Source organism: Apteryx rowi, unplaced genomic scaffold, assembly GCF_003343035.1.
Source record: "Apteryx rowi isolate R43461 unplaced genomic scaffold, aptRow1 scaffold_1215, whole genome shotgun sequence".
Classification (NCBI taxonomy): Eukaryota; Metazoa; Chordata; class Aves; order Apterygiformes; family Apterygidae; genus Apteryx; species Apteryx rowi.
Genome location: NW_020447437.1, coordinates 26,953 through 53,816, shown reverse-complemented (window position 1 = coordinate 53,816; position 26,864 = coordinate 26,953). Strand labels below are relative to the sequence as shown.

Here is a 26,864-nt window from a genome sequence, read left to right as displayed (position 1 = left end):
ACAGATCCTTTGTCCCAGTTGCTGTGCATGCARATAACATGTTTATGTGCGTTTCCCCCGTTTGCAAAAACCTGAGCCCTAAGGGACTGCAGCTTCCTTTTGCGTTATGAAACAGGCCGAGCTGAGAGCCAGCTGAACGCAGGCTCCTCACTCGCTTGCAGAGACGCCGTTTCCAGGCACAGATCCCGCAGGGTCTGGGAGCTTTTGGAGCCGCTGCGCTCAGCGTTTGGTGAAGAAGGACGGTTTGTCGTGTTGCTTAGCAAGGATTCCCGCTGCCATTTTAAAGAGCCTGGCTGATGGACTCTGGAGGGAATCCCAACCCGGGCCTGAAAGACGGCGGTTTCGCTTCAGAGTCGGAAAGGGCTGGACGAAAGGAGGGGCTAGCTGCAAATGCAGGCAGGCCTGCCCTCTCCCCCTCCAAACCCCGTTGTGTTCAGCCCGGCCGGCTTCTGGCACCGTCCCCTGACCAGTGCCTGTGCAGGGGAGGAACGCTCCTTGTCGTGGGAGGCTCGGTGCACGCTCCCTGGCCTGTGGGGAGAGCACGGATTACTTGGATGCTTTCCGGTCCCATCCCCTCCGCCCCACTTGGTTGATATACATCATCCCAAAGCCTTAATATCATGTAGCAATTGAAGCAGCAGGCTAGAAGTGGGAAGAGGGACAAGAACGGCTCTTGCTCTGCTGCGGTGGAGTCGATGCTGCAGGAGCAGTTGCTGTTTCATTGCTGATGTCAAACCTGGATGGGGGGAGAGGATAAGGAATGTGGCTAATGCAGAACACCTGCCTTTGACAAATGCCCAATCCACTAGAGACCCAGYGGTAATTTGGTAAATCACAAACAGGTTTTCAGCCCTTCCAGAAATRTACCCTTTTAAATGCTAGCCATCAAATGGCCTGAATTACTGATCCAGTGGCTTAATGCATAAATTGAGGTAGGTTTAGAATAGTCATTGGAGAGCAGTGTTTAGTACGTGGTGTCTAGTTCAGTGCTCTCTGTGTCTTGTTATTCTGACTTGATGAATAATGCAGGATTTTGTTTTCATTAAACTAAAATATATTGTAGTAAGGCTGTTTAACTGAGGTCTTCCTGAAGTGTCACACAGCGTGCATCTCTGGGAAAGAGAGCTCTGCAGGCAGCAACGCCGCAAATGAATGCGTGGGAGACTGCTGTGGGTAATGAGTGGTCTCCGGCATTGTGCCTAGTTTCAAAATCCAGCTTGCCTCTCTGCTTTCCCTGCCTGTCTCTTCCTTTCTTGCTCTAGATACTTGTAATCAGAGGTATTGAGGACTGGTTGTACTCTTTATGCTATAACCTTAAACCAAAGATCAACCGTGGGAGCAAAATATTCCTAATCTAACCTGAAGTGAAAGTAAACTTAACTAGTCCGTGTTGCACATCCTACTGAGATGAGTCAAGGTGCCTCTTCTCTCTGAGGTGACAGGACAGGATGTCTGTCTGCAGACTCTGGTGGCATTTTATTTGGGAAGGGAGAGGAGGGAGGCGATTTCCTTTACAACAGCAAAAGCTGGAGAGGTTGTTAATGAAACTTGGATTCTGCAGCTGCCAGCTATGTTAACAAGGAAGTGCTGCCACTCTGTCCTCCTGGAGATGGACCTTTTCCAGCTCTTTGCCATGACCTAGGGATGCCCGGCATCTGTTCTGGCCTTTTTTCCTTTGTGCCACATTTTTAGATGAGAAGAATAATAGGAGAGACTTCTTCCTTGGCAAGGCTTTACCTTGGTTGGGTTCTTCTGCTCCTGGTAATGTTTTAGGTTGGGAATAGAAGGAAAGCTCTCAGAAGGAAAAGTACTATAGCAGAAACATCCTGGAGGGGGTTGTCACTTTTTATTTGGTATTAATTGACTTAAGACCTTTGATTATAGACTCTGAAGAGAACTAGAGATTAGAGACTCAGAAGGAAGCTAAGAAAACAAGGTACAACTACTATATTAGTAGTGTATCAATAGCCCTTTCCACCAAGATGCATGTGTGGAGTAGGTGTGAGCTGTAGAGATCTGAGAGCAAGCCTGTTGAAACGCCAGATTCCAGCCCAGATATGGGCAACAAGAACATTTTATCCAGATTTTACTGAGGCAGATGGGAAAACTTTTTTTTGTTCCTGAAGGTCTCTCTTTCTTGCTGTTCTCTTGAGAGGTTCAGCCCGACCATCTTGCTATTTGCAGAGCCTGGTCTTGATCTTGGAGAGCAACTGTAGTATGATTTCAAGTCAGGGATGCACAGGACCTGGTTGGTCCAGCTTCCAGATGAGCAAAGACTGTATTAGGTGGACTTCGGTGAAGTGAATTGTATCCCTGCATAAGGGGTGAGAGGAGAGCATGGGGGTGGCTAGTCAAATGGAGCCACCCATCCACCTCTCTGCACCCTTCAGAGATATTTTTCGCACCCTTCAGTAACCTTAGCCTCTGAAATGATCAGAGTTGTCTGTTTGCAGGAAGACAGATTCTCCACTGCTTGTTATTGGGAACCACTGTGTGATATGGAGCAGCTTGAGGCGTTTGATTTGACAAGAGAGAACTCTAAATACACATGTAACTAGATGCTTGGCATCATTCAGCACGCTCTGCGGGGTACATGTGTCAGGATATCCTCAGGCAGCTCCTAGGCAGAGCATGATAGCCTTGACCCTTGATGCAGTTGTCGCAGATGGAGTCAAAGAAAAGGAGGGGTTGTGCTATGCATAAGACTCCCTTTCATCCCTCCCTTGCCGAGGAATGCTCTCCAGGAACCGCGAGAGGCAGGCCAGGTGACAGAGGATCTGTCATTGGAGGTCTGGCTAGCCAGGGGACTGCGTGCTGGAAAGGCTCGTCTCTGCCTTTGTTTCCCGAGGCACTAGACCTCATCGGAGGAGCGTCGCGGAGAAACTAGCGCCAGGGAAACAGAATCTGAAGTGAACAGACGGCTAAACTTTCACCAAGAGATCTAATTTGATGTAATTAAAAAAAAAAAAAATCAACTAAAGGATGGTGAGGTTTAGGGAATTGCTCAACAGGTTGGATCAAAGGGAAATCAGCAGGCCAGGGTCAGATCACGGAAATTGCTGAAAATTGGGGCTGGCCTGAGAATCAAAGAGGGGAAAGCCAAGAAAGACTTGAATTGACATGGCAAGGTGCAAAGGGCACAGGCCGTGGTTGTAATAGCAAGTCTGTTTGGGTGAAAACACTGCTGCCCTTGTTCGAGAAAGGAATGAGCTGTGAYGCGTGGTCCTGCCAGGAGGAATTGGTGTTACAAGGGACAGAAGTTTGTATTTCAGAGCATTGACTCGATCACCTATGAAGTTCAGAGACAATGTTATTTCTTCAATGTACAGCATTACACAGCTGATTAAATGTTTTATGGGCTGAACTACCCCTGTTTTATCCTCCTTTGAGGCCTGGGGTTTGCCGTATTTCAGCCTGAATGTGCTCTGTGCAGTGGGCCATTGGAGCAAACTGGTGCGGGAAAGCCAGCGTGTGAGAAGCTAAGCCAAGACCTCAGCCCTGCTGGAGCAGGCATGGTATGAGCAGTAGCAGTGGAGGCTCTTTGCTCTCTGTCTGATAGTAATTGTACGATTCAATCCCAGAGAGCGCAGAGGTGAGCAGAGCACAGTTGTCATGGCTCACTTTGCAACTGCTGGAGGCAAGCAAGTGGTTTTGTAGGTTGGGAGCTGGAAAGTCAGAAGTGGCTGCTGAGATGCTTGCTCTGAGCTCCTGCCGTAGTACGGGTCGTGGCATTTCCCTGAAAGCTCCCCATGAACGCTTGTGGTTGAACTACAGCCTGCGTTTTTGAAAGAGGCATCCACTCGCAATGGAAAGACTTACAATTTGGGATCCACCACATCCTTTGGGAAGCTGTTCCCATGGTTAATGCATTTACCGCGTAACTGTTACAGCTCCCTGAAGGCGTCTGAATCCTCAGCTGGCAGAGCGCCTGCCTTATTCAGTGTTGCAGCATAGCTCTTGGCCTCCTGAGACAAAAGACTTGTTACAAAAGCTAAATGACCTGCCCGAGGTCACGCAGGCAGCCTGGGAGAACTGGGGACCTGAACCTGCTCCCTCCAGCCCAGAGTGTGGGAGTAAGTTTTGTGATGCATTTGTCTGTTCATTCATCAGCAGTCTGCTGATCTCGTCTCCTCACTGGATGATGTATGGATCGCTGGTTTGCCCTCAGCAGCTGGTAGGTCACACGGGACTTGAGAAACGGCTCTGGCATCATACCAAGCAGAGGCTGTGGGACGTTCACCAGTGAATTCCAGAGACAGTGTGTCATGAAAACCCAGTCACGGCCMCCCCCCTGCTGTGGGGGGCTGCTGGAGGCGCTGGGAGCCCTGCCTGCTCGCGGTCCCCATCTTCTGTGGAGAGCCCCGTCTTCCCCGGTGGTTTTTGGTGGGTTTGTGTTAACCGCATAGTCTACGGCTCCATTCAGGAGCCTCCCAACTGCCTTGTGTGGGTGGAGGGGAAGCTGTGCTGTCACCCCTCCGCCTGCCTCCCAGCTGTAAGGTGACAACTGAGCATGTGGCTGGGAGAACTCAGCTGTTTCCATGTTCTTCCTCTGAGGACTCGAAATCTATTTCCAGCGAGGTGGGTCTCTAGGAAGAGGAAGGGCAGCCCTTCTAAGTGGCTGCTGCCAAAGCTGGAAGGCGCTCAGAGGTAGCGTTGCCAGCCACAGGCGTTCAAAACACTTGAGTCAAGCCCTGGAAAAAAGCACAAGATAATCTTAGTTTCTCCTCCAAAATACATTTTGGGCTCTTTGCTTTGCCTTCTGTTTGTGACTGAGCCTTTTCTGCAGCCGCCAGCCTTGGAAAGTTGTATTTGAAAAGAACTGGTGACAGGGTGCGTTTTTAACTTTTTATTGCCTGCTTTCTCTTGGGTTGGACCGCAGGTTTTATGTGGCAAACACCTTTGAAGCTTTTAGGGCATTTCCCTTCTGTCTTTACCCCATGAAATGCCTTCTTTGATCTGGATCATTTGGCAAGCTGTTAATCTGTGATGGAGCAGTTTTGCAGAAGGGAAGGTAATTTTGATGGATACCCTGGCAATGTTGACCCTTCCCAAAAGCAATTAAATGCGATCAAGCCCTAATTCTCGTTTTATGTCTGCTTGTAACAGTGCCCAAATGTTTATTGTCCCCCATAGTCCCACATACTGCCAGGACAGACTTTCCGCTGGAAGATAATTTATTGTATTCAGCCCATGATATTTATTTACTTGCATGGCACTGCAGAGTGACTGCTCTGCTGGGCTTCGAGTCACTCTGGTTTGTTACCCGTTATAGCAATACATTTATGCTAGGGAGCCCTGAAGCTTGTTCACACTGATTTAATTTCCTGGGAACTCTCCCTTATCCTGGGTTGTTGGGCTTTGCAAACGTTGGTCCGTGGAAGGCAGCGCATTTGTTTTAATCACAACTGTTCTTAGAGCTGTCAGATTAATTGTCGAGGGCAGGAGGGGTTTCCTCCTGTCTTGCGTCTTGGTTTTCTCACCTCATTTTGATCAAAGCCAGGCATTGATCTGCTACAGTAGGAAGCTAGTCAGAGCTAAAGGCCGGGCCATCTCCGAATCGTTCGCCCTGGCAGAGCCACGGCCCCCTGCGCAGCTTGGGGCTGCCTGGGAGCTGCTTTCTCGGGCTGGGGGGATTGGGGTGGTAGAGGCGCTGTGACRAGCGCTGGGGGAATCGCACCAGCTGCGGTGCCATCCACGCTCGTTTGCTTGGAAACCCCTTTAGCACTGGAACGGTTCCATCAGCAGGACTTTTTAGCCGTGATTTGGAGCAGCTTCTCTGACGGTTAAAATCGAGTCCACGCACCAGTCTGGAGGGCTCGTCGTAACTGGGGCATTCCCCACGTACCTCGGGGCTGCTCCGAACGGGAATCTTAAACAAAAGATCTGCTGTTAAACAAAGGAGGAAGGAGCGAGGAAGAATTTCTCCTCAGTTTGCCAGCAATTTTTTTTAACTGTTCTTTTTTTAAGACTTGGTCACCAATTAAAACCATGTCGTTTTGCAGGCAAAGATGTCAATGCTTTTAAGGTTGCACGGTAAGATAATTTTAGTGCCGTTGGTTCTAGCAGATCTGAATGTTCTCAAACAAATGCCTTTTAAGATAAAAATGGTCCGTGCTTGGTCCCAGCCCAGAGTTGTGGTCGTGATTGTTTTATTTGAAACGTCTCAACTAAACCCAGTGAAGTCAGTGAGAGCTGCAAGTGTTTGAAAGTCAAGTCGCACTTATTTCCATGCCTAAATATGGGCGTAACGCCGGGTGTTGCTCTGCGCTGCTCCAGCCTATGACCCGAGATGTAGCCCAGTAAGTCTGCTATTTGCCACAGCTACCGGCGTTCAGTAGCGTCTGGCATCTTTCAGTTCATGAGCCTGATCGATCCAGGTACCAAAAAGCATTGCATCTTTTCACTTTTCTTTTTTCTCCCTCCTGTTGGTGCATGTGATGTCTCACAGCCACATAAGAATGCAAGTTTGCTGGCAACTTGTCTACATATGTGTGTTTATTGATTAATGTGCATTGGTTCAGAAAACAAGTAGTAGAAATAGACCACCACCTACACACACAGGCGCTACAAGAACAGCTACACCTTTATAAAAGTTACTTCTACTGTTGGAGTTCTTTACTAGAAGCACTAAGATACCAATTTAAATGTAGCCTACCCCCTTGGCATGGATTAGGTGCATCAGATTTGTGTTGGTGTAGGGAAATCCATACCAAACTGGTGCATTTATCATCCCAAATAGTTTGCAGAACTTTGGAGTAGCATTAAATAGATATGAAAAGCATGAATAATGAGAATATTTTTTCAATAAGAATAAATGCAAGTAGCATTTGCAGGTTCTAATTGTCCATGTGAAAACAGTTTAATTTGGGAGTTCTGACACATGTTTTTTAACTTGGAGAGTTTTAATAATTGTTAAAGTTCTCTTCTCCCCACCCCCAGCTATCTCAAGCTTATGTATCTAATCGCCAGCTTCACCCTGTTTTTTCTACAGCATAATAAATGTGAATGTTTAAAGTACATTGGGAACTTGTTTAGGGCCCAGTGCATGTACAGAAGTTGCATCACCTTAACACCAGGCACGGTCAGACGTGCTCTCGGGAAGCTCCAGGAGTTACCGCTTGCCTTGAAGAGGGCAACGTATCAGACCAGGTCAGTGTTCCCAGCATGTTCCCACACAAACCCAAACCGGATTCAGTTCTCCAGCAGCTGGGGCAGATCTAGCTCCCCCTGCACAGATGCCCTGGGAGAAGAGCTCATGCGACGAGTTGCTGTGCCTCCCCRACAGAAGTCGCAGCTTCCAGCTGGGAAGGAGCAACTGTTTCGGTGCTCGGCCGCGGTTGCGGTGCTGGGCTGCCTTAACGGGGCCGTAGCGCTGGCTGGAGAGTGGGCCCCGAGTCGCAGGTTCTTAGCTGTCAGCAGAATAGTGAAGCCATCAGACAGGGCTGGTTAGCACCGGCTTGGAATCGTTAACGTCTTTATAGTATCAGAAGTCATTTGAATGCTACAGCTCTTTCAATTAAGCTCCTGTTGAGCTCCATACGCAGATATTGTAATGTAATTGGCTGGTCCACTGCAAATGCATTAGAGTCTGCTACTGAAACAGCCTCCGTCTGTGCTCCACGCTGGAAAGGAGCCAGAGCGAGCCATGGTCTCCACACAATGTCACACTGATTAGAAGGGTGTGAGATTTTGTTTTTGCTAAAATAGTTCTGCCAGTACAACCCGGAGGGCAGCTGCAGTTATACTAGTACAGAGGGGCCTTATGCCACTCTAAATTGTTCTCGGTTCTCACGGCAGTCAGTGATGCGGCTGGGAGTACCTTTATCCTGCCGTAACAGCCTGTGCATGGCGTGTACTGCTCAACTCCACAAGCGCAACTTTATTTTCTTGACAACCCCATAGCAACTACATCTCAAAGGCCTAAGGAAAATATTTTCCTTCCTCTGGCTGTTAGGAAATGGGCTTTCCATGGCAGCAGTCCCTGCACAAAGGGTTCGGTCCTGAGCAGGAAACTCTTGTCCATTCCCTAATGAGACCTTCCTGCTGATAAGGGAGCCTCCAGGTCAGGGGCTCTGGCTAAGCTAGCGAGCTCCCCACGAGCTGATGGGCCTCTTGAGCCTGTTTTTCAAAGCCTGTGAAATGAGACTCCAGCCCACACTTCTCTGCCAGGCCCTACAGCGAGGCRGTGTATGAACCTAGATGCCTGTAGCATGAGAGCTGCTAGCTCTGGCAGAGCTGTACACCTGCGTTATTGCTGCATAAAGGGGAAGTAGATGAACTGCATCCTTCCTATTTGCAAATTTTTGGTAAGTTCTTTCCTTATGCTTGTGATTCAGTGTAAGATCTCAGGGTGATCCTTTGCCTTTCTTGCACCGCGTTTGCAAGGTGACATTCTTCAAAGGTGGGGAGCAACAGCTAGGAATGTCTATGGCTCCTGTCTCCCACTCCTGTGCCAAGGCATCTGATTTGTCCCCTGCTGAGCAAATTTGTCTCTTGGTGTACATGGAGGCCCAACTCTGCCATCTGCCTGGTTGTATTCTGGGAAGAACGGTGTTTGTGTGTGTGTAGTGTTGCTCTGCGTCTCCGCTTGAGTCGTTCCCCAGTTTGGGGAGCAGGGTGGAAAACAAGATGGTACTGCATCTGTGCTGTGCTGCTTCACAGCAAAGCAGCGCTTAGGTCTGTGTGTGTCCAGCCCTGTACTTTGGAAAGGGCCTATCCAGCATGATTCTTGAATTGGAGATGTGTGCAAAGTATTTGTACATCTTGGGGAGTGAATGAGAAAAGAAGCTAATACCTGGGATCTCTGCTGACCATCCACTGCATGATGCTCAGCAAAACCCCTTGCTACATGCCACTTCAGTTTTGGTGTTTGCAAACTGATAATCATGGCACCTATTCCCTTTTGAAGGTGAGGTGCAGTCTACCATAGCAAAGCAGCGTTGTGCAACTTGTAAAATTCCACACAGATTCACTGCACTGGATTAATAATAAATCTAGCAATAAAATAGTAGTTGGAATACTAAAGCTTTGCCCTTTGATGGGCCATTACTCATTACCGCTGGGAGGTGGGAATGACATGTTTTTTTCCCCGTGACAAATCTCTATTCCCCACTGACTATATTTAGACACAAATATATCCAGCCTTGACTATGCCCGTGGCAAGCTCTGCCACTGCCTGCAGCAGTCCTCACTGAGGCAATGTCAAGCTTGTATTTAGTCTGTCACATCTGTCCTTGCCTCTCCACGCTGGTGGAACCCACGTCATCTCGGCCAGGCTTTGATTGCTGGGCTGTTGGGGTGTCGTGGTCCATCTGTCGTCTGGCAGTCCCTTCTATCGCTATCTCGAGTTTCTTAAACTCTCTTCCTTGTAGACCCAGCCTGCTCAAGGCTCCAGGAAGACAGGCAGGGCGGTGCGTGGGAAGGTGGGATATTACTCCCGGTTCTTGCTCAGCTTCTGCTATGTCCGTATTTGCTTTTGGGTCCCGAGTGGGTTAATTCTCAAGGGAAAGACGCCTGTGTGGTTTTGATGGTTGTGTGAACATTCCTCTCTCCAACCGCTGTTATCCGCTGGGGGAAGTTAGCATACACATGCATTGTTGTCAGCCTCCTCGTGCATTGGTAGAGGAGTATTCAGTGCGGGGCTAAAGATGGCCAGGGCGATTGGAGCTGGAGGATGGGATGTATGTATTGTTGCTGTTATATAACCATCTCCTGCTGGGCTTGAAGGCTGGGCTAGATTAACCCTCTCGTGCTAGGTGCTTTGCAGACATGCAGCTCTTTAAAACAGATTGCTGTAAACAGGAGCGGTGTGAATTCTTTCCCTTGAGCAACTTGTTATTAGATCAGGCCCTCTATTTCTGTAGTGCCACTGCTATGACATTTCATAGGGTTTTAGAAATTTGCTCTCTGCAGGTACTTCTGCACATATGGACCRTTTTGCAGTGAGTGTTTGCATTGGAAAAAATAGCAGGAAAGCCCTCTTCAACTCCACGTGTCTTATATTTGAGTGTGCGTGTGGTTGGTGATTGCGGAGGGGAAGAGGAGATGCTTTTAGAGGTAGAAGGCTGTTACTGGTGGGACGACATCTCGGCGTGGTTCAGGAGGCTGATAAGGAACGTAGGCACATGCAAACATGCGAGCTTGCAGGCTTGTCTGGGTGATAGCTTGGGAGAAACAGGCATCTTGTCTAAAGCGGCAGGATGTGTGGCTGCACTTCGCAGAAGTTGTGCCTTTTCTTGCTTCCATATGTGTCTGACAGAAGTTGCTTTTTTTGACAGTAGTTCTGCCACTCTGTGCTGCAATCCTGGATTATCTCCTCAACTCAGCAGTCGGTGTGAAAGACTTCCTACAAGTGGAGAGAAGCTGCAAGCAGCACTGGTTACTTCACTGTGGGGCTGTCCTGAGGCCTGGGAGGGTACAGAGTGGCTGGCCAAAGACTGTCAGAAACCAAAAAGGACTCTGGTCTCAGCTTAGCTCTTCAAACTTTGCTAGTGTGGGTTGCAACAGTAGTGAGGACAACATAACTTGGGGTTAGCTTGGGTTGATAGGCTCATGCTGTCAGCTAGAGTTGAAACCTGCATGTCCGTGTCGTTGCTCTAAGCATTTGAGGCTGGCTCTGCTGCAGTAAGAGCAGCCACCTTCAGCGGGGGTGATCTTGCTCCGAGCATTTTCCCTGGGAGCTGCTGTCAGCAAAGCCCTCTATGGACTTGCAGTAGAAATAAGTTTGTCTCAGTCTGTTGGCAGACTCGCGCACAGAGTAATTGCATTTTGCCAGCTTAGTTGTCTGCTTCGTTAGGATTTAACAATCTCTGCCGCCTGCTCTGTGGTGTCATGTAGCACTGCAAAATGCTTTTTGCCCCAATCACGGCTGCTTTTCCATGCTGGTTTGTTGCATGTCACCCTGAGAAAGCAAAGAGCGTTGTGGTCTTTGCTACGGAGAAGCTGTTTTATACCGCAGCTCAAAAATCACTGCTTTTGGAGCATTTCAGGAAGGTTCTTTGGGTCTATTTGTGGATGCTCTAGGGATATACATGCTGAGTATCTGCTCCCACCTGAGCAAGCAGAGAGTATGGAGGGGCGCTAGTGTCTGAATTGGCAGTGTGCTCCTCAAACTACGCCGCCTGGCCAGACGGGGGGAGTCGGGCCAGCCTCTCCTCCCTGCCAGGCCTGGCCTGCCTGTGCTCAGCCCTCGGTGCTGCCATCCAAACAGGATCATTGCTGCTCTCAGCTGTCCAGCAGCATCCACCCTGCCTTTTATCTTCATTTCCTCCTCGCTTGCTTTTCTTCCACCTGGGATTTATGTGTGTGTGTGTGTGTGTGTGTTGGCTTTGGGCAGTCTTTCTGTTTTCAGACGCCTGTTGTGACAGGCAGGCCTGAGAAAAAGCTGATCTGTTCTCCACATCCATCCAAGTGCCCACTCGGGAAACCATGCCCAGGGAAGAAAAGCGTGGTTGGGTTTTGTCTGGGAGGTTTTTCCATCCTCATGGGGATGCACRGACAGCAAGCTGTGAGCCAGAACGGGAACTCGGAAATGCTCTACCTGACTGCCTCAGCCAGCCGGGCAGGGCAAGAAGGGGGGAGCGCTGGGTATTTTGGGGGTCTGAAGACCTGTTTTATCATTCTGAGGAATATTCCTGCAAGCTGGCATTCAGGGCACTGTCATCATTTGACTGCAGCCTGCTTCATTGACAGGCCCAGCTGGACCATCGTGACCTTAAAGAGCAAATGGGACTGTGCTTCCCTTTCTGACACGTGTTCGTCATCTCCTCCGACGGTGTTCCTGCTCCTGTGTCCAGGGGGGCAGTTTGGAGTGGCTAGGAGAGAAAAGCAGAACCGGCATATAGGCCACGAGCCAGACTTCTGCATACGTTCTCCTTGGGTACAATTCCAGAATTGCTGGGGAATGTGTCTTTGTCACATGCATACACGTTTTTATTTGAAAGGAGGACAGTGGGGCGGGTGATCTGTGGTGCACTGGGTAGGAATCTTCCACTTATTAAAATGAAAGTATTTACTGGCTGCATCTATCGCCCAGCTGTGGTTAGGTTGTATGAGAACCATTTCCTGCCGTTAAGGAAACTATTCAGCTTTACAGCAGTTCATGAATAGGAATAGATATTACTATTTATGAAACTGTACATGCTCTTCTCTTTGGGCATAGTTTCTCACCCTTGCATTTCCCTGCCATCCAGGCATTTAGGAAAGATCTCCCTGTTTGCATGGTGCTCTCTGTTGCACACCAGACTTGCACCAGTGCTGCGCCTGAGAGCGAGCTCTCAGCTAGGTGTTGACAACCTGTAGCACTTGCAAAGAGCAACTGTGCCGTGCCCTTGATGAGGGCCCTGTGGTGTGGAGGCCAGGAACCCAGCTGCCACATCTGTGCTGCAAGCAAATACACACCAGGCTTTGGTGGGCAAAGGGCAGGAGAGGGGCTACAGGAGAGCCAAGGCTTGATGATGAACATAGTCCTGCCACCTTTTGGCACTCCATATCTTTTAATTACTGGTATCCTGTTATAATAGTGGGATCTGATGTCCTCTGAAGGGCTGCTCTGCATCAGGGAGCCAGCAGGGAAACGGTTCATATGGCAGCTTGCATTTGAGTTGTTTTTCTCTGCTTGAAGGCTTGCAAAGCTTTTGAGCAGTACTGTTCACCACACCCTGGTGGGAGTTCAGCTCTGTGCAGACGGAGGGAAAGCTGCCAGGACCCAAGATCGGATGCCTCCTGCTTGTCCTCTTGTGCCAGACGGCGTAAGCGCTCTTGCCCGTTGCCCTCTAACACACAACAAACTATTCATCCATCCTCGGGTGGATTCCTGGCTCTGGACCTCCTTTGAGGTTCAGAACCTCCTTGCTTCAGTGGCATCCTATCTTGTGTTCCATGTTCGCTTCTTATGAACTAAGCCCTTTTTAAAAGTATTGATACAAGACAAAAGAAAGACCTTCTTGCTAGAGAAGTTATTATCCACAGTAAGGTGACGATGCAAGGAGGATGGAGAAGCAGTGCAGGATCTGTGATCTGCCTGCTTCCAAGGAGCCAACAGAAGCAGAGCAGTGGAGAGTAGACAGCTTGTGATCCTGAAGGTGGAGGGTAGCACAGAGCTGCTGGAGGTTAAGCTGCTTTTTGGAGCTGAGAAGGCTGCTGGCTCCACGATCAACATCTGAGTAGGCTTCATTTGGGCACCCTTTGTTCAGTGGGGTTGGTGTCAAAGTACTTTCACAGCTCATCCTGCAATCTGACCCTCCTAGTCCCTGCCTCCTCCTGGCCGTTGACTTGATCTCGTTTGGCCAGCTGGTACTTGTTCAGCTGCTGAATTGCCTGTGTAGGTATTTCAGAAAGACAGGAGGTACTTTTCCCCAGTGTTACTCTTCGACAGCTGTGGCATGATGTTGTGGAGGAGAGAGGCTGATTTGTGAAGGCATCTGAGGTCTGCTGCATCAAAGGAAACGTGATGGCAAATAGGAGGAGCACAGAAGGACCAGTGCGAAGCTGTACATTTGGGTAGCAGCAGTCATCTACACAAATCAGGGAAGGAAATAACTGGCTTGGCAGCCGTTGAGCAGATCTGAGTGAATCACAGGCTCAACATGAGTCAACAATGTCACACGGTTGTGAAAAAGGCACACGTCATAGGGGACTGTGTAAGGAGTTGCATGCTCCACAAGGCATGTGAAGTATTCCTTCTGCTCTCCGTGCTGGTAAAGCTGCAGCTGGAGCCCTTTCCCGTTTTGGACACTGCATTTCAAGGAAGAGGTGGACCAATAGGAGAGAGTCCAGGGAGAGCAGTGAGAACGGTCAGAGGGCTGGAAACCATGAGGAATGAGAAAAGCTTGAAAGAACTGGGATTGTTTAGTCTAGGAAAGCAAAGGCTGAGGGGGGATATGAAAAGTTTTCAATGACATAAAAGGCCGCTGCAAAAAGTAAGGGAATGATCTGTTCTCAGTAGCTACTAGGGAGAAGATAAGCCATATGCATAAACTAAGCAAGGAAATTCAAGTTAGACACTGGGGAAAACTTATGCAAGTGAAAAGCTAATGAAGTACTGAAATCTCTAGTGTGTGTGGGACTGATGTCAGGAGGCCTTTCAGAAGAGAGGAACTGATCTTGCCTCAGTTGGAGGGATGGACTCACAGACCCTTTTAGCCCTGTTTTCCTATGGTTTTAAGAGTATTTTGTAAAACTAGTGATTATGAAGCGTTTATGAGGCAGACTCGTGTTTCCAGAACGCTGCTGACCTTCCTGTTGCAAGATAGCAGGGATTATTTGTGACAACTTCACTTTATCATTTGCATTGCAACAGTTCTCAAAGATCCTGGTCGGGCTCCAGGCTTGCATTGAGGTGGGAAGAAATCTAACTGTTAAGGGGAGGAATACAGAGTGTTTTTGTCGGTGTCTGGATAGCAATGGAGGCTTTTGCTTGCTCTTTGTCCTTGTGTCCAACTGTGGTGGGTGCTGCACAGGCCATGTCCTAAAGACATTGAATAGATGCAGGGGACTCCCTTCACCAAGACAGAGCTCGCCAGTGTATTTGTTTGCTGGTCCAGGGGCTGATTGGGGCTGCGCTTTTTAATTGCGGAAAGTTAGAGCATGTCTTTGTGTCCTAAATAGACAATTGTCCTGATTCTCATCCCCAGGATCCATTATGCCTTAGCGAATTACTTTCTCTCTTTTAAATGCCTTAGTGATTAAAGATGCCACAGCAGATACCCTTAATGAGTACAAAAAGGGTAATAATTCCTCTTGTTGGCACTGAATGCAATTAATCAGGCCCCTTTACTTGCTTTTGAAACAGATGAGGCATTTAAGGCCAAGCAAGTTTTTAATTGGACTTTAATGTCTCTCATTTACTTCATTCTGGCACAAGCATAGGAATTCCCACCCCCAGGTTTGCTGTTGGATTCTTTCAGGGTGTTGAAAGGCTCAGTGCAAAATGAAGAAACAGCAGCAGATTTGAACATGTCCTTCAGACCATGCCCGGCTCTGTCTCGTTGCCTGGCCCAGGAATAGCCCTGTTGCAAAGAGCACAGAATTGGCCAGCCAGGAGCAGAGCTAAGGATAATCTAGCCCAGGGACTGTCCCCAACATGGGGCTGACACCAGCTACTAGCAGTATTTTTGGAACAGCCCTGAACTCAGGGATGCAGCATAGCCTGCCCTTTTCCATTGGCCTCGCCTGCCTTGAAGGGACCGTTGACTTGAAATTCTTCTTACAGCTCTCTAGAAGCTGCTGATGGAGGTGTGTGTTCATAGGCTCACCCCTGTAGCTTCAAGCATCAGGTAAACTGTATCTTATAAGGGATATTCCTGAGATCAATGGCCAAGAGGAGGTATGGAGACCTTGAACAACATTCTCCTCTCCGCTCCTTCTGCCAAACCAGTATTTCTCCTGCAGTCTCCCTTGCCCCCCAGCTGCAACTCCCCTGCCCTGTTCTTCCATTACACCTCACACCAAGATCCTTCCCCTGTGGTAGGAGAGAAGGCTGCACATCATGGTAAGAGAAGGGTGACAAATGGACGTGTGTGTAGACGTTGTTAATGTATGCCAGGAATTCCCATGGGAGACAAAACCCATGGAAAGCAGCCTTCATCCTACCTACAGACTCTGCTCCCTACTGTGAAGTCCACACGGGCTCTGCTTCCATCTCCAGTCCTGAATCATCTTGGGTTTGCTTCTCTCCACTCCTAGCTATCCTGCACTGTGGTTCGGGCAAGGCAGCTGTCCGTCAGCGTACCCCAGTTTGAGTTTCGTGGAGGGAAGCATGCTGCAGCCCTGCTTGGCTGTTTGTCCCAAGCAGCTCTTCCGCACCGTCAGCTGACAGCCGGGGGCACAGGGGAAAGACATCAGACTTGGCATGTGTAAGCTTGCCTTTGAGCAAGCTTGTCGCTCTGCAGGGCAGGCATACCTTGAACAGCCAGTAGAGAGCCTGAGGCTCTTTCAGGTAAGTTTTCCAGGCACATGCTGTCTGTTTTGCAGAGTYGGGCTTGGCTGTAGTACAGTTAAAAGTAACTGTAGGCTTCCACCTACAGAAGAGCTGGCAGGATACAGGTGAGCTGTGACTTCTCTTGGGCAGGTGAGATGGCTCTCTTATGGCACAAGTTCTTTTCTTCCAAAAAATTTTGGAGACATCCAGGGGCAACTGCCCGTGTTTCTGCATCCCCGTTTCTCCCACTTCAAAGGCAGGCAGAATTGTAGGCAAAAGTGTGTCTGAAAAGTGCGTTACTGAATGCCTTGTGTTCATTCAAATGTCTTCTGCCTACCAGAGTTGGGGAAGAGCAACATAATAAGCTGGATCAGACAGAGCACTTCTCCAGGTCTGTCTCTGGACATCTTTACTCTGTCTCTTGCTAAAAAGCCAAGGCCTCTGGGTGTTTGGCAGATCCCGTGTCATATCCTAGCTGTCTTGTGTGTGGTGGTCTCTCTTGTGCTCAACATTGTGCTAATTATCTGAATGAATTAACTTTATTTAAAGCAGCTGTCTGAGATATCAGAGTGTGGCAAAAGCTTGTCTTCCACCCTTTGGAATATCTTCAAATGAAAACTGTGTGTGTGTTTCTCTTCTCCCCAGCCCCAGTCCCACGCAGCACGGTGAGCGGAGTAGCCTGCGCTGAGAGCAAAGGCAGCAAAGCCTTCTCCCAGTGCGGCGTAATGAACTGCCTTACACAAACACCAGGCTCTGCGTTCCAAGCTGTTGCTCAGCGGGGAATGCCACGAGGGATGCTTGCCCAATATCGTGTTTGTTTTTTTCCTTCTTATTTGTCATATCTCCTCTCCTCCCCACTCCCTCACAATTTGAACACGCATCCAATACTAGATTTGGCAGTTGTGTGAGGCTCACATAGGCATGGATAGCTTGATGTGGGAGCAGAGCCTCTATTTTTATCGTGTGATGAGGAGGTTTTTGCGCAGGCTGCTGGGCCAGGTGCCCCCTTGCACCGCTTTCCTTTCCCCTGCTACCTGCAGGTAAGGGCCCTCAGAGCTGTCGTGTCCTGCAAAGCGAGGGAGAATTTGGGGGCTGACCAAGGGTCTAGATTTTATTACATGGTCATGATTGAGGGCTGTAGACTTCTTGATGTGATGTTTGAGGATAAAGGTGACCAATAAAGCACCCAGCTTGCTCTACGTCCCTGCAATATAGCACGTTCCCCTGCAGTGGGCACAGGGAGATTGGCAGGGCTGGAAAGAAACATGACCAGGTCCTTGGACACTTTTGCTCTTCTGGCCTGGCAGTATGAGGAGGGGCAGACAGCTTTATCCAGCAGCTACGGAGCCTGCCAAGGTACCCTTAATCCAGGGTCTTGCACCTCAAATATACCAGCCAGTGGCAGGGAGCTGCAACCCCAAGTGACCATGGCCAGCCATTCTTACTCTGAGAGTCTTCTGGCTGAAGCTTATAAAGATGTCATCTTCTTTGATTTAATTCCATATAAACTGTGGAATTATTTTTCTTTAGAGGCTTGCAAATTATGGAAGCATAAACTACGTTAATGATCCGATAAGGACAGCTTTGGATGCTTTCCCAAGAACAGCTGTCCATGGGCAGAATGTGCTTGCTTTCTGCCTGGAGAGGACTAAGCGAGAGCAGCCTGCTGCATTCACCTGGCTGCCTTCCTTGCCCCCCCCCCCCCCATCCCAAATTCCTCTATCTCCCTGGAACGAGAATCATTTCCTCTCGGGGTTTTTGCAGAGGCAAGGGCTTCGCAGACCTGAAGTTATCTCTGGAATGTGTGTAAACAAGGAGTTCAATGGGATGTTGTTTGCCCCCCTCTCTCAGGGTGAATTAAGAACGGGTTAATACAAGTTTGTTTTACTGGTTCCTAGTGCTGAGAATTGTCTTCCTCAGACAGTGACCCAGCTGACCCGAGTCCTTCGTGCCATGTGTGTGCGTTTCCCAGCACAAAGCGGAGATTCAGGGGCCCTGCTGCGTGGGTGGAATTTCGGTCCTCGTCAGCGCTGAACAGATGGGAGTGCTGCCGTTTTGCGTCTCACCCCGGGCCTGGCAACAGGCAGCACCCTGCCAGCTGAGTTTGGCCTGGTGATGGGTGGCTAACTGCAAACTGTTCATCTGAGAACAAGGAGATGGGAGCCGAAGGTGGTCTTCCTGCTAAATGGGGACCTGGCAAAAGATGCAGGATCCCTGTGCACGTGCTTTGGGAATCAACGTGTCGCACGATGGTGTAGCTAACAGGATTTATGCTCTCCTTGGATAGAAACAGAGAACTGCGTTCAGAAGAAGGATGTCTTGCTCATAGCAGGGGATTACATGCAGTTCTGGTGTCCCTGCTTTCAAAGGCTGTTGAAGCATAGGGGGATAAAATCTTAGAAATGATACATGGGCTAGGACAAAATGCATTTCAATGAGAGGCATAAAGAGCTCCATCTGTTTGTCAAAAAGAAGATTCAGATGTAACTTCATTATGGTGTGTGAGTACGTTACTAATGAGAACAGCCTGGGCACCAGAGTGCTTTTAGATTTAGAATAAGAAGTGGCAGCCAGAAACTAAAGTTAGACAAAAATCAAGTTGAAAATAGGCTTGTTTGTAACAATGAAATGGTTAAATCCTAGATGTGTTTTCAGTGCCAGTGACGCACTGAGGCTGGATTCCTTCCAGAAAACGGTGCTTTAAACCGAAGACAAAGAGTTGGGCTTAGCACTGAGGTGTTCAGTGGAATGGCTTGGCCTGGGATACACAAGGGGTCAAACTAGATGATTTAATGATCTCTTTTGGCCTGAAAGCTTTCTGTTCTCTTTAGAAGATAAATGAAAAAGCCCTTTTACAAAAAGATAGCGCTTGAGATGTGCATCTAATGAACTCTCCTGCATACAGGGGTACAACAGAATAGGATCTGCAGGAAATGAGACTTTGCTGTCTGGAGACTCTCTGAAATTGGTGGTCATCTGTTTAGTGGAGATGGCTCACCATCATGAAGGCTACCACTTTTACATGTGACATTTCTCAGCTCTGTTTTTAATTGCTAACTGATGTCTTCTCCCTGTATTGAAGTAGCTTTTGCTTCCTTGTCTTCATCAGGGTAAAGAGGCCAAGTGGTATGAGCAGCCTTCTTGGAAAGATTACCTCCAAAAAGCAGAAGATGAGCACGCTGGAGAAATCCAAACTGGACTGGGAGAACTTCAAGGAGGAGGAGGGCATTGGGGAGGAGCTGGCAATCCATAACCGAGGGAAAGACGGGTAAGAGAGACTTTATCTAATAATAGTCCAGCRTTTCCCACTGCTTCCTAGCATGCTCGGATTTGTTAAGAATTTACGGATATATCAAGCCGATAGCTGTTCTTGGTATCTTGGAAAGACTGGTGAGGTCCACAGTAGCTGGAGGCAAGCACCTATCACTTTCCTAACAACCTTCTTAAGTTCAGTTCCTCACGTCCAACTAAGGTGGAGTCTGGCTGTGCTTTATTTGCACTCCTGCTAGTGGCACAGATGCAGTGCGAACCGGTTAATGCAGCACTTTCATGAGGAAACACAATTGCCTTTGCCCTATTTTCTTTTACAAAAAAAAAAAAATTGTCTCAAATTAGAAGGTACGTTTTTTATTTCATTCTTCAAATGGCATTTTCCGGCTGCATCCAAACTCCCTCCTCCTGTGTAAAGATGTATACAAGGCCAGAACAGCTGGCAAGGTGCATTGCAGATTTTGACAGCACTGGGTGTTGATTGTGTGCATCAAGCAATGTTCACTCCAGTGAAGTTAATAGAAATATCATAAAAGTAAATGGTGATGCTGTAAATAAACCAGAAAGTTAATAACATGCACTGCAGGGAAGGTTAATAAGATCAGAAGCAGCATTTACACTACAAGTGCTTTTCTAGACTCTGGGAAAATATAACCAACTTAGTGGACAGCTCATAAAATGTATTTTTATTGTAAGCTGTTCTTTTACTCCGTCTGCAGGAAAATTCGGAGCTTCTGGATTAGAGATTTGATTTTATATTTCACATAGATGTTTTATAACCACTCCCTTTTCAATTTGCTCTTGCACCCTTCCATAACACGCCTCCTTCATTAAATCTATCCTGATCCATTTTTGGACACTTGCCATTTAACAAATAGAGCAAAAAAGTAGTGGTGCTAAAGGGTCGGAGGCATTCCTTTGAGATCCCTGAAGTCAAAGAAGTGAAGCGATTTACAGCACATACAGATGTGGCAGAGCGCACATGTGCCAGATCATCGCTGATGCTGTTGGTGTCTGCGGCACAGCGAACGTCATGGTCACGGCCCCTTAGATGAGGCTCTCCACTGAAATGGTCCGTGCCAGGAGTGTGTAGGCAGAGCCAGCTCACGTGCCAGACTGTCTCAAATAGAGGTGGAGGAGAGGAGGGTGGGCTTCTTCCACAGAGCCCCAACAGGAGCTGAAGCCTGCTGGGGGAGAATTCCCCTCCAGGGAAGGGTCCTGTTTCTGTCTGTGGCACCTGGCTGGTTTGTCCCGATGGGATGTGGAGTGAGAATTTGCTGTGTGTAGACATCTGAGCAGCTGTGAAGTGTGGTAATGGCTCTGGGCCTCCACTGATCCGGACTGGGCTGATACTAGTAGCATTTCAATCAAAAGCCGGCCGTCTCCTACCCATCTTGCTGGGATACACTGTTCTCCCAAGGTGACGCCTCCACAGTTAGTGGAATCAGCCTGAATCAGGGACCTTTAGTCATCGCTGAACCGTACAAGCTCCCAACAAGCTGGGGTGGCCTAAGTCAATATTCTGTGGCATCTCTACTTTTTCAAACTTTTTCAAAGGTGCCCAGCATTTTTGAAAAGTGCTATTTTCTTTCCCGCCCCTTACAACCGGAACAGCTCTTTCTCAATGTCTGGCAAACCTTTCCAGAGATGCAAACATAATGGTCCTTGAAGGCTGAAGAAGTGATCAGCCTATAGAAAAGATGATCAAAGCAGAGCAGCAGTTTTAAGAGTGTCCATAAGCTTGAACAGCTTTGGCTTTCACTGCCCATCAAATCCCACACTAGAGAATCCACTGGGCTATGGACAAGTGGATTTGTCCTTAAACAGCCAAGAACCATTAGTGCAATGATAACTTTAGATACTTAAAAATCTGTTTGTCCTAGTCAGACATGAAACATGAGGGGATCCTCTGAGTATCTGCTCACTGAATTAAATCCACCTCCAAGGGAAAGAAAGGGAAAAAGGGAGGGGAGGAGAACCAGTGGATGTGTAACACGCTGCACGTTTATGGAGCAGCTTGGGGGCAGAGCGCACAGACACGGCTGCCGCTGGCAGCAGGTCGTTTTGTGTGAGCCTGCTGTCCCTTTCAGAGCCTCCTCTTCTCCTTCAATGTGGGCTGGGAAGCCTCTGCTCACCCTTTAGTGGGCAATCATTTACGTGTCTCTCTAAAAATGATAGCGAGCGGTTGTTAACCCTTCAGCCGAGGCCAGGAGGGAGTGGGGCGCTGCCTGTCTCCCTGGTGCTGATGAACTTCAGTCCCCATCTGCGGTACAAGCCTCTGCTCGCTGTTTGTCACGTGCTAAGTCCCCACGAGTCCTGCTTTGTAATTGAAAATGTCTGCCTGGGGAGGAAAGCCACAGCTCGCTCCTGGAAAACCAGGGCCAGATTGTCTGTTGAATGTCACCCGTAGCCGAGACGCTACAGAAATGGTCCCGGTGCGTTTGGAGGGAAGCAGGAGGCACCTTTTCTTTTGCTGGGGAGGGAAGGCAAGGTTATTTTATCTTTTGGCGATACCCTTGCAGAAGTCGCTGCTCGCAGCCCGGAGCTCTTGTGCAAGCGGTGCCGTGGACCTGCCGTGCCGCAGCAGCGACGAGCGCTCCGTCGGCGCGCCTTTGGCTGGCCCAGCAACATCTTCTGCTACTGCTGCTCGTGAGCTGGTCGCAGCCTGGCCCCCAGGATTCCCAAGGCGAGGGGGTACGCATGCTACCCCATGGCTACGTCAACCCTGCCCCTGGCCCTGACTTTCCACCCCTTGCATCACCCTTTCCAGAGCACGGTTTTGTTTTCCTGAGCAGCAGAATCCGGGCTTGTGCAGCCTGACTGTGTCAGATCCCGGGGGCCCGTCCTGGTTTTGAAAGGAGAAGCTGAAGTACAGAGAGGAGACAGCTATCCCATTTGTTGCGGATCTGTCGTTCCGATGCATTTTAGAAATGGAAACGCGTGGCAGCCTCTAAACTGGGCCGCCTTTGTAGGGCAGGCCCGGTGGGGAAGCAGCCCCGCTCGGGGTCCGGGGCAGGACCGGCGCAGTCGTGCACGGCGTGACTGGCGGTGACTGGCAGGGGACGTAAAGCACCACCACAATCCTCCCCAAAGCGGTTCGCAGCTGCCCTGATTAGCAGCGACAGCCTCCTCTCGCAGCAAATTTACCTTCGTTTGACGTGGATCACAACTGTCCTGTTTCCATGCCTGCTGATTATTTACAGCATGTATTGATTGGGGTAATGAGGGTTATTTAGAAAAACAGATCCTAATGTGCAGTCAGCACTAGGGCCTCGTTCGTGCACTTTGTACTGCCGTTTGGCAGCATCTTGCTGCTGGCTGCTCAGCGCCAGGCTGGGAATCGATAACGAAGCTGTGGCTTATACGTGGGATTATGGGCATAGTGGGGTAGGGAGGCTCGTGTCTGCCCTGGAAACCTGGCGCTTCCCTGCTGGTGTCCAGCAGCAGCTCCGGCAGCGGTGTGCCTGCAGGATAAGCCAAACAAGCTGCTTGTTCCCATGCCGCCTGCCCCGTAAATCCAGGTGTGTGCGCAGATACAGTGGATTGCGATGTCCCCAGCTGGTCTGCTGATGTGTTCAGCTTTGGCCCCTGCGGCAGTTTTCTCTGTCCGGCCAAGGACAACTCCATGGACTAACGGCACAGTTCCTGGTTGATGTAAAGCCGCTGGCTACAGCTCGGAGCTGTGAAACAGCATTCCTGGTTTGCGATCCGTATCAGTTCCCCCCCCCCAGATGAGAGTCCCTGCCCACGTGAGAGAGACGAGGCAGCCACAGAAGAGGAGGAGGAGGAGGAAGGCATTGACTCCTTGGTGGAGTGGGGAGAAGCGGGTCACCGAGGGGCTGACAGAGCGGGTTGGCCTGCTTTCAAATTTGGCAGCTCTTGCCACCCAAGCCCGAGCTACGGGGTGTCGTCCCCACTATCCTGGGCCCGGAGGGGGCTGCCCCGGGCCAGCGGAGCGCCCGGCTGGCGCGTGGGCAGCAGCCGAGGCTGGGGCTGCCTGAGCAATGGGCGCCTTTCCCCYGGGGCGCCCCTATTAACAGCAATAACCCTTGGCCGCTGTTTTGCCCTGTTTCCCCGACTGCTCGGACGCAGCAGAAGGGTGCGTGGGTCTGCGGGGCCGTTCTCCGTCCCTGCGGAGCGCCGGGAGGCAGGTCGTCCTCAGCTCCTCCGACCGACCTTGGTGTCTAGCGGAGGAGGGGGAGGAAAACCACCCAGCCAGACAATATGACACATTGTAATATATAAGTTTCACTATTCCCCCCCATTTCCTTCCCGTGGCCTCTGCTGCCCCTGCCTCAGGAGTGGGTTACCTCCGCGCTCGTGCGGAAAAAGGGAAGCGACACTCCCCTGCCCGCCTTTCCGGAGCCGGCGGGGGGAGAGGGGGCTCAAGGCATGGGCCACGAGGGGCTGGCGGTCAGCAGCAACCTTGGCCGAGCCCCGCCGTCGTCTCCGGGACCCCGCGCTYGGCGTCGCGGAGGCTGCGCGCGAGCCGGCGGGGCTGAGCTGACCCAGTTCTGTCAGCCCACGGCAGGCTCGGGCCGCGATGCAGAGAGGACGGTGGCGGGGAGGCGTGGGACAGAACGGGGAAGAATCCGTCGTTGAAACAAATCTGAGTTAATTCGTTTCAAATGCCGCCTGGCCGGCCAGCGACGAGGTGGGCGGCAGGGCTGGCCCGCAGGAGCGGGAGTCTGGTGCCGGCCAGCCCTCGCAGCAAGGGCGACGGCACCCTGGCTGTTGGAGCGCGTTCGGTCCGTTTGGATAACTGCGACGGAAAGCAGAGGCCTCGTTAGCAAAGAAAGAGCAGCAGCTCCATCCTAGAGGGACCGTTCCTGGGGATGGGAAGGGGCTTTCATGTGCGCTTCGGTCCTCAGGCACCTTCATGCAAGGTGCCCATACCCAGGAGCTCCAAAACCCCGCAGAGCCTGCAGGATTCACCTTCCCTCCCGCCTGCTTCTGAGCAGCTTGCAGCCTCCGATGTTGCTTTCAGAGCGTGGCTCTCTCTGCTTAGCAGGCACCGGCTGCTACGCGTGAAAAGCGGTTACCGGCAGAGAGAAGCCGAACGCAGGGGCTTGTGCATCGCGCGTCGTTCCCGAGCCGAGTGTAATGACCTTGTCATGACAGCTGAACGTTTGCCACTGTGGAACAAATGCAAAACAATTGTGATGATTCAATTACAGCTCCTGTTTTGAATTGCAATTTCGCTCCCTCTGTAGGTTAATTAGTAGCACAGCCCCAGGCTATCTGTGGCAAGGGTTTGCAGCGAAGTACATTAAAATTCAGCTGCATGTCCTTAATGAATGGCAAGATGCTTTTCGCAGGCGCACTTGCTTGCTTCCTTGCTTCCTTGCAGCAGTCTTAGGTGCCTCGCTGGGAGGGGGAAGTAAATACTGAGCAGTGGTTAGGGAGCGAGGCTGGGGCAAGGAACCCCCCGGCCTAAATCCCTCTCGTGCTGCAGACTTGCCGGGTGCTGGTTTGCACCCCTGGTGCTCCCCATCCGTGTCATGGGCCGTGCTGCTGCGGTTGGGCCGGAGAGGTGCCCGGCAGGCTGGGCTGGGAAGCAGGGAGCGCAGCATCCGAGCCCTCTCCCGCAGAGGGTTTCCAAGGAGCCCTGCCCTGAGCCCTTCCGAGCTGTTGGTAAGGGTCGTTTCTCAGGCGCAAGAAGCGTTTGGGTGAGAAGCACCCAGCGCGCAGCTCCGGCCAGCCCGTGGGTGACGGGGGTGACCGACAGCCGCAGCTCTGCTGTGTCCGGGAGCGTGGCTGCTGCTCCGGGACTTCACGCCAGGCTGCAGGGCGCAGGGCCCTCGCGCCAGGGAGGCTCCTCTCTGAGCCCAGCACGAGGCGCCCAGCAGTTTTCGCGTCTGCAGGCGACGCTAAGCACGGTGATGGGCGCTTGCGGAGGGAGGGAGGGAGGGAGGCGGATGACGTCTTCTCTTCCTGCTCTTCCCTGCAGGCCTCGCCGCGTCCGGGCTGGGGGCAGCGCTGGCCGCTGCGGGCGCCGCTCACGGCGTCTCCGCCTCTCTCTGCTTCCCTGCAGGTACATCGAGAGGAAAGCGTTCCTGGAGCGGGTGGACCACAGGCAGTTTGAGATCGAGCGCGACATCAGGCTGAGCAGGATGAAGCCCTGAGGGGCCTGGGCGGCCGCGGGCGATCCTGCTCACTTCTGTGCCTGAGCACCGGCCGGGGGCTGCCGGCCGCCTGCCGACCGCAAGGCGCAGAAGCCGTTCTCTACCCAAGACTCAGCCTGTATCTTAACAGGTTTTTCCTTTTACTGTAATAGTTTGGGGAGGGTATTTGTCGGTGGGCAGGGGGCACTTTGAGGGTTAAATCGCCCAGCAGATGACGGAGTCGACTGGCACGGTTCTGGCAGGCGGCTCTCCGAGCGCCGGGTCCCGAGGAGCGACTGCGGCCCTGATGCCTTGCCAGCTCCGCGTGCTTCTGGCAGAGGGAGGAGCCGGGCGGGCTGGGAGCCGGCATGGCCTGGAGCCGGGGGCTCGCGCCGAGGGCCGCGGCCTGGCGCTCGGCGAGGGGAGGGCGGCCACGGCTTCTCTCTCTGGTGGGCGCTGGTGCCCGCGCGCCTGCAGAGCCAGAAAAGCCGGTAGCGGCTCCACTAGCGCGTTTGATTGCGAGAGCCGCTTGGAGCCGCGGGAAGGTTTCGTGGCTGCTGTGCGGGCRCCAGCCCTGCAGCCCGTCTCGCCCCTCTCCGGCGCAGCCAGCCCCGCAGCCTTCCCAGCCCCTGCGTCTGCTCTCGCCCAGACAAAGCCGGACTGTCTGTATGTGTTTACGGGCTCTGAGGATACTGGGGGATTTTTAAGCAAGCCGATGAAGAAATCCTTCCTTGTTCACTCTGTCCAGAAGACGGGAGCAGCTGCGGCGGTCGGGGCGGGCCAGGATCCGAGCGTGCACGTGAATAAAGCGATCCATCCCAATGCTCGTGTGTGCCTGCAGCGTGGCTTATTTGGGAGGCGCAGCAGGAACCTACGTCCTGAACTTGCTGGGCATCTGGGAGGAGACCGTTGCCTTGAAGCTGCTTCCAGCCAACAGACCAAAGGCACAGGCTTCAGTTTGTAGATGGGAAAAGAAATTAAGGGTCAAGTACGGTAACGTGTGTCCATCCCAGACTGCAATTGTGAAAATCCCTGCTGAGAGATGCCCAGTCCCACAGGTCCCAACCTGGGCCTGCACAGCCGGGTAATGACGTCCGTCTTGATAGCAGCGTGGTGGTTAGAGCAATTGCCCTGAGCAGGAGTAAAGAAACCCATTTAAGTCATGGCAATGCAGGAATATTCTTGCTAAATGCCCTTTCCCTGCGGGATCCTCCGAGCCGGCTCAGCAGGGCAGCGCTGGCCATCTCCCGCGTTTTCGCCGTGCTAGGAGGAAAGAGACCCGAGCCCTATCCTGCCTGCTTTCGGAGGGCGCTAGCRGAGCGAGCGATGCGCGCTGCTGCCAGGCCCTTGCCCGTGGCTCTGAGCACGGTCTCTGCGTTGGACTCGCGYGTTCGCTGCTGCGTCAGCCCTTGCCGTGCGGACGGCGCGGGATAGGTGAGAACAAAACCACGTGTGCTAATGGGGAGCTGCAGCCTTTGGCGCCTTGCTATGCACAGAATAAACTATTATTGACCTGCTTAAATGAGCCTGAAATTTCACAGAAACAAAGCGGCCGATGAAGCGTTTTAATC

At 51.1% G+C, this 26,864-nt stretch overlaps 1 protein-coding gene across 9 annotated transcripts in view; it reads left to right on the top strand.

Moving 5' to 3' along the window:
* Positions 1 to 26,119, top strand: part of CFDP1 (craniofacial development protein 1) — a 71,935-nt gene extending 45,816 nt beyond the window's left edge. For 2 of the 9 annotated variants that reach the window (XR_003257797.1, XR_003257795.1), the window contains 2 exons: positions 15,685 to 15,937; positions 19,029 to 19,114. Coding sequence is in view for 5 of the 9 variants with exons in the window: in XM_026091520.1 (XP_025947305.1) it covers positions 19,029 to 19,187; positions 25,224 to 25,314 (250 nt within the window). In the remaining 4 variants the exon portion in view is untranslated. Of the gene's footprint in view, positions 1 to 11,691; positions 11,727 to 15,684; positions 15,938 to 17,839; positions 18,425 to 19,028; positions 19,188 to 25,223 lie in introns of those variants that run through there. The other 7 variants (XM_026091520.1, XM_026091494.1, XR_003257774.1 and 4 more) reach the window with 6 other exon arrangements.
* Positions 26,120 to 26,864: the final 745 nt, after the last annotated feature.